General features: G+C 40.5%; 1 protein-coding gene across 1 annotated transcript in view; it reads left to right on the plus strand.

Moving 5' to 3' along the window:
* Positions 1 to 11011, plus strand: part of bin3 (bridging integrator 3) — a 43094-nt gene extending 32083 nt beyond the window's left edge. The window contains exons 7-9 of the mRNA XM_026925568.3: positions 79 to 220; positions 1953 to 2087; positions 9605 to 11011. Coding sequence (XP_026781369.1) covers positions 79 to 220; positions 1953 to 2087; positions 9605 to 9751 — 424 coding nt within the window. The 3' untranslated portion in view covers positions 9752 to 11011. The remainder of the gene's footprint in view (positions 1 to 78; positions 221 to 1952; positions 2088 to 9604) is intronic.
* The last annotated feature ends 881 nt before the right edge of the window (positions 11012 to 11892 follow it).

Consider the following 11892-nt stretch of genomic DNA (forward strand, 5'->3'; position numbering starts at 1 on the left):
CTCTCTTGTATATATGTGTGTGTGTGTGTGTGTGTGTGTGTGTGTGTGTGTGTGTGTGTGTGTGTGTGTGTGTATCAGGTACAGTAGTGTGTTCCCCAGTCTGAACATGGCAGTGAAGCGGAGAGAGCAGGCCTTGCAGGATTATAAGCGACTGCAGGCTAAAGTGGAGAAATATGAGGAGAAGGAGAAGACTGGACCCATCATGGTCAAACTCCATCAGGTACAACCAGCTTTGACCTCACCGATGCATCACGAACTGTTTATTTAATTAAAAAATTGATTACAGTATTGCTTTTGGTGGCGCAACTACCTAAGTTTCATTCAGTCGTCTGGACTTTCACACTAGTAAGCAACATGTCACTTGTTTGCTTGTAGTTTGTCACTTCACATTCTCTGTGCAGCGTAGCCAAAGTGTATAGCCTACAACTAACAAGTTAAACACAAATTAAATAAAGCACTAATCAGTGTGGAAATTGGTTGCTTGATTTACATGTTAAATGATTATTTGGCTGATTAGCAACTGTACAAGCTACATGTGGCACCAGATCTAAAGGAACAAATTAAGTCAGACCACACGAGCTATAGGATTGGTCTAAAGAAACATTCGAATGAATCATTTGGATGTGTGTCTTTAATTAATAGAATTGAGAAAGTCTCAGTTCAAATGTCACTTGTTGCAGAAAATCTCGTTTCCATGTATCTCACACACACACACACACACACACACGCACACGCACGCACACAGGTAGAAAATTACTGATCATCCACCTCTTTGACACTTAATGTAATGTATCAGTGTTGCTAATATATCACCAATAACCAGATTTATTAGTGATGATCAGCTACTATTTTGCTTGCTTTTTTCTCTAATTATATTAGCAGTTAATCAGGACCAGTCACTTAGTGTTTGTTAATCAGGACCAGTCACTTACTCTTTGCTTTTAAATTCCTTCATTGTCATGCTAGTGAGGCCTGTCTCTTTTCTTTTCAGTAGAATATTTGTATTTTGCTCTGTAGGCTCCTCTGCTGGTCCACTCTCGTTTCTTCATAGAGGTTGTTCTGATCCAGCCATATCAGTCCGCCTATAGAGCAGGATGCGATATGTGTTCTGCCCCATTGTGGCTCTAGAGACTGATCCCAGTCTCTGTGCTGTGCTCTGCTGTGCCGCCGGTGTTTTTCGGAGCGCAGCGTAACAAGTGCTGACTGGAGCCTTTACAGAAATAGAGCACATGGATGCATTCGAGCACCCACGCAACAGAAGCAGCTTCTCAACTCCGCTGCTGCACTTTAGAGGCTCCAGCACACGCACAGAGCCAGATAATTAGGTTTAGAGTGTGTGTGTGTGTGTGTGTGTGTGTGTGTGTGTGTGTGTGTGTGTGTGTGTGTGTGTGTAGTTGTGTGTAAACGCTAACTCTGAGACACCGTAGTAGCAAATGAGCGTTTGCTCACCAAGTCAGGCGCCGCAAGGTCACTCTATGTATATGTATACACTCAATAGTGTGTCAACACGTAGACGCACAAAAGGCTTAGGTGCAGAAAATATACGAGTTGACCACCTACACACACTGAGAAAACGGGCTTTATCAGGGCTGTAGAGTAGCACTAAACAAGCTTCTGATTAAATACCCTGTGTGTGTTTGTGTGTGTTTTTGCTTCTCGCTTCCAGTAATGTTTGCTCTCATGCACCGTAAAGAAAAAACTCACTATTATGAGACACATTCTTTCTCACACTATCCATCTCTTCTTTCACCACTACATCATTGCATCACTCGTTTTCTCTCATTTTCACCACCTCCACTTCCTACTCTGTGTCATGGAATCCAGTTCAGCAGTGTTATTCTAGTGACAAACCACTCCAGAATTCCCCCAAAAACCTGCCTATCTTTCTTTAGTAGGGTAAAGTGAGCATGTGTGTGTGTGTGTGTTTGTGTGTGTGTTTGTGTCCCTTTTAGGCAAAGGAAGAGTTGAGGCCAGTCAGGGAGGATTTCGAAGCCAAGAATAAGCAACTGTTGGAAGAAATGCCCAAATTTTACAACAGCCGCATCGACTACTTTCAGCCGAGCTTCGAGGCGCTTATCCGAGCCCAGGTGAGCCCCACACACAGATCAGCTAATCTCAACTCCTTCTTAATCTCAACTACCTTTAGCTTTCACTTTTAATCAGTTTGACCATGATTTTACTGTATAGTACATCTTGGTAATTATGTTCATTACGCAAAATATGGTTTCGGCCAAAAAAAAAAAAAAAATTGATTGGATCAGATATCAAATATTGGATCGGCTGTCAAAATGTCCATGATGCTCCCACAGTCAGAGTGAAATGTTTAAATGGAATTTTCTCCCTTTTCACATTAGGGGGTAGCATATTTCATTTCAGGAAAACCTGTAGCTTTAAGAATGCATGTAGTAGAAATGTCCAAATTTGACCATGTGAATGGTTTCCCCCAGTCTGCCACACAAATTTAGTTGTGATACTGCTATATAGTATAGCCATATACTGATGATATAGTAACAGTGATAAACACAACCACTGTTCCTGACTAACATTCCATACTAACCATTGGATATGCAAACCATGGTTTCCTCTATGTCAGAACAGGTAGGTGATTTTAAAATGGGTTTCATCTCCCAAACCAAAGCGTGTATGCAGCTGAGCAGACCAATGTTTCCTCCTCTTCATTCCCACGGGAAAATTTCTGCTCCAAAATAATTTTGTTCATATTGTGCTCCAAATAATTTAACAAATTTCTGTTTTTGTCAGGCTGTGTACCAGGGAAAGGGGGCGGGTGTGTTCTGAAGTTCCGAATTGTAAGTGAATTTGATTAAAAAGCAATAGCCGGATGTGTTGTGAGGCTCCAGGCACCAATTATATAGGAGGTTAGTCTTTCTGATAGTGATATTATGTGGACCCCAATACCAGCACGACATGGCATTGGCTCACAATCTCAACACAACAGCGGTGATCTAAAGCTTCACACCCCAGTAAAATCAAATGTTTTTGATAGTTTGCCCTGCCTCCAACACACAATACACCTTTAAAAAAAAAAAAAAAAGGAAATATTAAAAAAAGGAATGTCATAAAAGTTCTTGGGAAGACCTTGGGACTACCAAAAAAAGTGAATTTCATGTTGACTTCTATTTTCATGTTGACTTCTTTTCAATTTTGTGATTTCTGTCACAAACTGAAAGTCACCCCTTTTCTTTTAAGAAGTATATGAAAAATCTAATTTAATATTAACTACAACAGGCAGGTATTATTACATCATAAATATAAGAGCCAATTATGATCCAATCTGCAAAGAAAAGTGACATTGCAGAATTGGTGTGTTGGACAAAGGGGTCAGGGTGTGTGAGGTTGTGCGGGCAGTTTGCATATTTCATGGCATCTGAATCTGTATTTTTTAGGAACTGCCACTGAGCATTTTATATAAAAATGGCCTGCAAAACAAGTTTTGTATTAATTGTAAAATGTCATTTGCTTGCCACTTAGCATAGTGTATAATTAGCTACATCTTTAATTAGGAATAATATGATTCTTAGCTGGAGTTAATTACTTAACTGTATCACTGTCATCTTGGTTATTATTTTTTTTCTGTTAATTTTCTATCTGACAAAATCAGCTGCCTGTTTTGCTGTACTTGTCTGTAAAGTAATTAAGTAATTAACTTCTGATGGCATTCTTTATAGACGTGTACGTTGTGTTCTGGATCATCAAAACATGGCTGTGATGTTTGAATGGCCGATCATGCTTGTTGGGGAAGACAACACACTCTTGATTTCTGTCCTTTTTCTTCTTACACACACACACACACACACACACACACACACACACACACACAAGGCCATAATCCCCTCTACTGCTCTCTCCACCCAGATCTAATGTGATTAACCTTGACCACCTCGTAGAAATGGTCAAGCAAACACACACTGCTCCTTTTTTCTGTCTTTTATACACACACACACACACACACACACACACTCTCCCCACCCTCCTCCTGTCTATAATGTGATTAACCCCCACAATCCTGCTTCAGCTCAGGCTGTCACTTCAGGAAGTTCATAATTATTTGCTTCTTTCTCTATGTGCTGATCTCACACACATGCACACACACACACACACACACAGTGTGTTTTGTTTTTACCACTGACTTACTGCCCCACGCAATGATGATGAGCTTTAAGTGGACGGACACATCATGTGGCTTACACAATTGTAACCTTGTGATTGTTAGTGTGTGTATGTGTTTATCTTTGGCTTGGCAGTAGACATAATGTTCCTGAGGCTTTATAAAAGCACAGGGTTTAGATACAGGGGCAGTGGGAACAGCTGTTGTAGTGTGCGCTGAAGGTTAACTCACACTTCTTTCTTCTTTAAACCCTCAAGTTACTAGCACCTTTTAAAGCAGGAATTGGGATCAGGAACCAACAAAATTATAAGTAGTGGGGTTAGTCGAGCTAGTGGGGTTAGTTTAGGGGCAGGGTTAGTTGAGGTGGGGTGGCGAGGTTAGTTGAAATGGTGGGGTTAGAAAAGGTGAGGTGGGGTGGGGGTAGACGAGGTGGTAGGGTTAATTGAGATGGAGTGGTGGGGTTAATTGAGATGGTGGGGTTTGTTGAGGTGGAGTGGTGAGGTCAGAATAGGTGTTGAGGTTAATCAAGATGGTGGGGTTAGTCGAGGTGGTGTGGTGAGGTTCGAAAAGGTAGAGGGATTAGTTGCAGTCGGGTGGTTGGGTTTGTTGAGGTGGACAGGTCAGGTCAGACAAGGTGTTGGGGTTAGTCGAGGTGGGGTTAATCAGGGTAGTGTGGTGAGGTCAGACAAGGTGGTGGGGTTAGTCAAGCTCAGGTTAGTCAGGTGGTTGGGGTTAGTCAAGGTGGTGTAGTCAGACAAGGTAGGTGGTTAGGGTTAGACAAGGTGGGGTTAGTGGGTGGTTAGGGTTAATCAAGGTGGGGTAGTGGGGTTAGTGGGTGGTTAGGGTTAATCAAGGTGGTGTAGTGGGGTTAGTGGGTGGTTAGGGTTAGTCAAGGTGGCGTGGTGGGGGTAGTGGGTGGTTAGGGTTAGTCAAGATGGGGTGGTCGGGTTAGTTGAGGTAGTGAAGTCAGGTGTTTTGGTTAGTCCAGGCTAAGGTGGTGGGGTTATGCCAGGTGGAGCCTACAGGACTTACAGAAAATAAATGTGCGAGCCTCTATCAAGTCTGTCCACGCTACTGTCCGCATTTTTTTTTTTAACTATGCACCACTAGGAATTATGTTTGTTTGTTTTTATTTTTGCTGTTTTTAGTTATAATTTGGGTGTTGACATGCCAAATTTCTTACAGAAGCATTATTAATGTGTTTACATTCTGCCCTTGCCCTCCAAGACAAATAGATAAATGTATGATAGATCTTGCTTTAGTGATCTGCTGTGCATAACAATAGATGATAGCATGAGACAAGGGTGGGTTGTTGCAGATCCCCAAAATTAGTCTGTGACAGAGAAATATGGGCTAAAATTAGTGTGTATTCGACTCTAGATGTGGTATTGGGGCCAGACTAGTTGGTGGGGTTAGTCGAGGTCTCTGTCTGAGAGTCCTGTGATGAAGCCAAGCCTGTACTTCTTTCCATCCTGAATTTACTCCAACCAGGCTGAGAGAGATCAACAAGATCAAGCGCTCCTTTGGCGATTCTCCTGTATTAGTGTGGATTAGCGTCGTTCCTGTTGTGTCCCCCGTTTGTGTAATCTTATTAGCTGATTAGCGAGGAGCCTTAGAATGAATCACTCAGTGTGCATTCAAAATGATTGGCAGAGCCTCCTTCCTGTCAGAGCAGGGAAAGAGTAGGAGGAAGAGAGAGGGAGAGGCTTTAAGCAAATAGTGTATATCGCTGTAAGTAGAGAAGCGGCTGCTTGCAGGACCAGGTTTGATTCCTCAGTTTATCTCACAAGGAGAACATTTTAAATTCATTTTAAATTAATAAGACCATAATGGGGCCTGAGCTGTAGGGCAAGTCATGGTATTAGCTGCTTACTGAAGGAGCGATGCTGAGAAAGAGGCCCCTACAGATGACCCTTAACCAGTCAACTAGCTGTATTGGTGGCAATGAATAGCCACGTGCGTATATACGCACACACACACACACACACACACACACACACACGTGTGGTGGTTAAGCTCTGAGAGGTATGAATAGTACATCGGTTCGAGAGAGGAGAATCGCTGCGTTAAAGAGGCAGTGTGTAGGTGGACCGCAGAGACTCGCTATCACACATGCTGTATTTAGACTCACTGAGATGTGCAACAGCTATCAAGCCTGATTCCTCAACTAGGAGACTCTTATAGTCAGAGATTATCCTGTGTGTGTGTGTGTGTGTGTGTGTGTGTGTGTGTGTGTGTGTGTGTGTGTGTGTGTGTGTGTGTGTGTGTGTGTGTGTGTGTGTGTGTGTGCCCGCAGTCCACGATGGACATATCTTAAACACTCTGACTCATAGATCTGCTGGAACTGAGAGTCCCCTCATCCTGCTGAATCATACACACACAGTTCAGAGATCGCCTCTGCTCAGATAGAAGCAAAACTCAACCGTTTCATTTCAGAGCTCCACCACATCACACGCTGTTCCGGAACAAATATATACACACTTCCCATCATGTCATGCATGTTTAGGTGGTGTTTAGGACCTCTGTCAAAATTAGAGAGTTGTCATAAGGCCTCCTCCATCTGCACAGGGGCTAGATAGTCCACCATATCTTACTCGGTGTGTCTTACACACCCGCACACACTCTTAAGTATTATTCACTCTCTTTAGGGAGTGTGTTCTTGAGCTCATGCATCATTCACATATGTTTAAATAAGATGTGAAAAAGCCAGCATTTTTCAGCCTAATCTGTGTGCACCACATCCGTAGCTTTTGTGTGATTACTGAAAAAGAAAAGAAAAGAAAACTTTTTCCACTCATCAGTCCCTTAAAGATAAAGAAAATCCTCCCTGAATGACTTGCATATTAATTTTTACAATTAACATATGATCCTCAGTGGTGTCTTTTAATCGGCATGTTGGTTTCCTACATTTCCCACAATACCATTCGACTGTTTGCTGATAGTGGTGAAGTGGTATTTAGCCCTTGTTTGTTCTCTACCTAAAGAGAGCAATCCAGCAGCTCTATCTCTGTGCATTCTGCTCAAACAGATTAGCTTCCAAACCTTCAACTTTCATGCTAAACTGATGTCAACACTGTCGTGCTCGTCGTCTTGTAGATTGCTAACTAGTCGAGCTGAGTCTCTGCCGTAACTCAGCACAACTCTTCATATGCAGTCGCTGCTTTACATTTAGAACTTTCAGGCTAAAGTTTTCACTATTGTCTCATTACTTCTGCACTGGATTTCTCATTAATATGATGTTGAAAATGAGCCAACACCGAAATCTGAGTATTATCTCGTATATTTGAGTTTGTTGAAATTTTTTAGTATTTCAGGATGGAGGTTTCATTTAAGTTTAGTGGTCGATAAATCTTTACGAGAAATAGTTTTGTAAATCGCCTTAATGATTCCTTAAATCAAATACATCTGAAAATAATGTGATCCCACAAAACCTTATGGAACACATATATTGCCTTATTGCATTGCTCCAGTGTTTCGAACTTTCTCGTGTTTGACTCATCTGAAAAAACGTATTCAGAGTGTAATGTTTGTAGTTTATATTTGTGTTGGATAGTCTCACATTTAAAATGTTTGTCTATTGACCAAATGTAACAGCTGCCTTCAAATTCAGAGTTAAGGGTAAATTTTGTTGTTGTTGTTCCTTTCTCTGTTCTTGGCTGTAGTAATCACACACAGACTACAGATGAACTGTGTAGAGATTAGGTTAAAAAAGTGAGTCATTCCTTCAAGTTTCATACTACTCTATAAATTAAACATAGAATTAAAAACACTTCTTGACTAAAAGCGCTTGAGTGTCCTCAGTACCACTCTTGGCTAATTTTGAGTGTTTTCATGGCCCCTTGGAAAGTGAGGTTTCAGACACTGTTAGTAAACTCAGGGAGGATGTGGCATTGTTTCAGCAATCCCTGATTACAACTAGAATCTGTCTCCAGGAAATGATAGCTGCTGTTGACCACGACAGTGTACATGTCTAAGAGTTGACTGTCACATTAACCTGTCACTGTTTCGTTTACAAAAAGTCATTTGCAGAATCTATTACTGTGGCAATTTTGGTTTTAAGCAATTGGTCTAGGCGTAGACGGACACAAGCGGATGTACGCGTAGGACTGCGCCCGTTTTCCCCACACCCAGTGGCTCCATGCTTCTTCCACCATCTCTTAGAGTGTGTGACGGGAGCCCCTCTGTCTCCACACCGCTCCCACGTGCTGCATGTAAACGGATCGTCAGGCAGTGCTTGATGTGGCAAAGCTGCCAGTTAGACACATAAACAGAATAGGGCAGTATCCGTTTCCCATGAGCCCCGGGGCAGGAACCGGTCTCTCTACATCACAGAATGGCACTGACTCGGATTGATCTTTTAATTAGAGCACAGGATAATAAGCAGTGACAGAGACCACTTGACTCCGAGTCAGGATGAATGATGCCTACTTCCAGCATCAAAAATGTTTATTAGTGGAGGGGGAAGAGGGGACGTTTGGCCTTGTGGTCGTCCTTCCTGGCTAAGAAAAATATTGGAATTGAGGTGGAGGATTGAGGAAGTTTGTTTTGTTTGAGTGTTTAAGGTTTTTTTTTTTTTTAACCATATAATTCACTGTTTGTTTGTCAATTGAGCAGTGGAAAAAAAATGTGTATTGGCTTTTCAAATGAACACGACCTACTAATGAACTACTGCAAATCAGTTAATTGTGAATTAAGTATCATATACAGGGTGTCTGAAAATATGTGATTATGTCAATCCAGTATCTTCAGCAAAGCAAAAAAAAGATCCTGTGGCTGAGAAAATGCACAACATGTAGAGCGCATGTTGTAAATAATAAATACAAAATTAAGCATATGTAGTTTTACTCCTGAGTTCTCAGACACCCTGTCTAACCAGAATCAGCCATCCAAAAGATTACAGTTTATAAATCTTTAAAAAGATAAATAAATAAATAAATAAATAAATAAATAAATAATTTTAGACCCTGAACTTGCTTTATACTAGCATGAGCACATGTTTTTGATGGACACTCTGGATAAGGACATCTCCTAAATGTAATGGAAGTGATAAAAATGACATTTTAGAGTGCACTGGACAGGGCAGCGGGCTCTCTGTCAACTCTGAACTGTGTTTGTGTGTGTGTGTGTGTATACTTGTGTAATGTGTGTACAGTACGCTGTGAGTGAATAAATGTGCAGTGAGTGTGTGTGTGTTTGCGTTTTGGTTTCCGGTGGAACGACTGTATTTCCCAGCAGGTTTGTCAGCAGCCCACTCCTCCTGGTGTCTTGTAATGTGATTAATGGCTATTAATCATCTCAGCATTTCAGGCAGGACCCCTGAATCACAGAAAGAGCAGGATCCTGAAAAACTCTTAAACTGTTGGTGCTTAATAGACAGACACACCAAGAAACTGATCTCAAACTATTCATATGAATGCTTATGAGTAAAAGTGAGGTCTTTGTCTAATTTGTCTTTCACTCTTTTTTGTTTTGTTTTAGGTGGTGTACTTCACAGAGATGCACAAGATCTTCAGTGACCTGACAGATCAGATCGATCAAGGCGGCCTGACAGACCAAGAGCGAGAACAGCAGAACGAGACCAAGCTCAACGAACTGCGTGCTCTGTCTATCGTAGCAGATGACTGAAGAAAAAGCAGATCTCTCTTTGCCAGGTTTTTTTCCTTTATTTGTTCCATCAGATTGTTTGTCGATGATCAGACGTCAGTGGTATGGATTACCGAACGGCAGTGTAGATGTAATAAAGATGTAGAGAATATAACTTATTTGTTTTTCGACCTCCATTCTGAAGGTTGCTCTTCATCAGTCTGTTTATCTTTTTTATCTTTTTGTGATCTGGGTTATGGTTAGATTTCCAGTTTGTTTCATGATGATGGTAAAAAAAAGAGGAAGCCTTCCTCAGGAATATACACTACGCTATATTAACTTATACGAAGGGAGCTCAATTTCTGAAAAGTGAAGGATCTCACTGGTGAGTAGAACATCACTGCAATTGTGCTTGTTCTTTAGGTATAAATTGTATTGAATGTACATAAAAGGCAATACTTGACTAGAGCTTATCATTAGGAATCATGGTGTGTATGTCAAATGCGTGTAGCTCTGGCCTTTGGTCTGAGCACTAAACCCTGTCGTTTGCTCTAACGTCCCAGTCTGCGCACCATCGCAGCAATTCTACAGCTCTTTCTGAATTAAAACAAAAAAATCATCTCTAAGTAAGCGATATCTAGTAATTTAATACTAGCATGAAGTATTTATTTATTGTTTATTGAGTATTTAAATGGTGTCTGTAGTGAATTAAATTTGAGTGTCTGTCATATTAAAATGTGTTACCCGGTACTGTAGCGCCCTCTACTGACCCAAACAAAACACTGAATTTGCTCGTCTTTGTGTGTAGTGGTTGTAACAAAGTGTGTACTTTTTTGGCTACAGCCATAGAATTTCGGATTTTGGATGATGTACGATTGTATGCGGGACCAACCGTTGAAGAAGCCACAGCTATTTTCTTTCCTAATGTTACTTCACATCGTCGCCAAAGGAATAATGTTGAATTTTGAAGAGTTTTGGTTCTTTGTGTTTTCAGTGCTTCATCTCTGTCTTTAACAATGCCTCCATGTAATTTCTGTTGAAATATGTGCCTTTATATTCAGGATTTGGATTCTGACTTGTGACTGTCCTGATATCTGATCATCTCTTACTGCATTCAACTCTTTTTAATTTGTTTACCTGCTAAAACAGGAGGTTTTTGTGTGTGTATTTTAGGAGTTGCGTTTGCTTCTTTGATTATAATTCTATGTACGTTTTAATTCTTATCATTTGTATTGATCACTTTTGTATTTGTTTTGCAAAGTCGTACAATAAATTGGTTGTTGGTAAAAACCTGAAATAGAATTTGTATAACTACTTGGGAATGCTGTTTAGTGGAAGAACCTGACCGAAGTCTCGAATTCAACTCATCCAGAGTTTAAACAGTTTTTCTAAAGTGAAACTCGAGCATTTTGCCAGACCTTTCAAGGTGGATAATCAGACTTTCCTCGTATAACACATTGTGTCACATGGAGGTCAGTGAAAAAGTATGAGCTACATTTTTGTTACTGCAATAAACCGAATATTGTTGGATAAAACAATGAGAGCTATTTGTCTAATCAGGTAGCAATCTGAGAGTGAGAAATTATTATTTATTATTATAGCATTATTTTAATGCTCAAAAGTGTTATGAAGCCTTTGTAGGTTATTTGGTATTTTTGATATAATTCTTGCAGTCAGGTATAATGGGGGCAAGCAGTTAATCTTTTTATACTCCTAGAAGTCACCAGTCCATGTGTGCTTGGTGCTAAGAGCAGATTAAAGAACATCTCTAACTCTATCAAGAGAAAGGGTTTGGTACTGCAGGCTCAGGGAGTGTGTGTGTGTGACACACACTATACATTCTACATATGTTTTTTCTTGGTTAAGTCTAAATATTAAAAAAAATTATTTGAAGCATTTTCCCCCAAAATGAGCATTTCATGAAGGATGACGTTGTATATGATGTAAGGAATAAAACACTTTGTGCTGTTGTAAGAAAAATAATCAATGATGAGGTATGATACACCCCAACATGATTCAGGGTTAGTCTTACAGCCCCACAGCACGTCTATGAGTTTTTTATTGTTTTTATATTGCAGCAACCCAAATTTTATCCGTTTTATAGTTGCATTTAATATTGTGGAACCTCCTCAAAACGAGTTAGTTCCTGTTATCACATACATTATAGCAGCTATAAATCATCA

The sequence above is a fragment of the Pangasianodon hypophthalmus genome, chromosome 8 (assembly GCF_027358585.1).
Source record: "Pangasianodon hypophthalmus isolate fPanHyp1 chromosome 8, fPanHyp1.pri, whole genome shotgun sequence".
NCBI lineage: Eukaryota > Metazoa > Chordata > Actinopteri > Siluriformes > Pangasiidae > Pangasianodon > Pangasianodon hypophthalmus.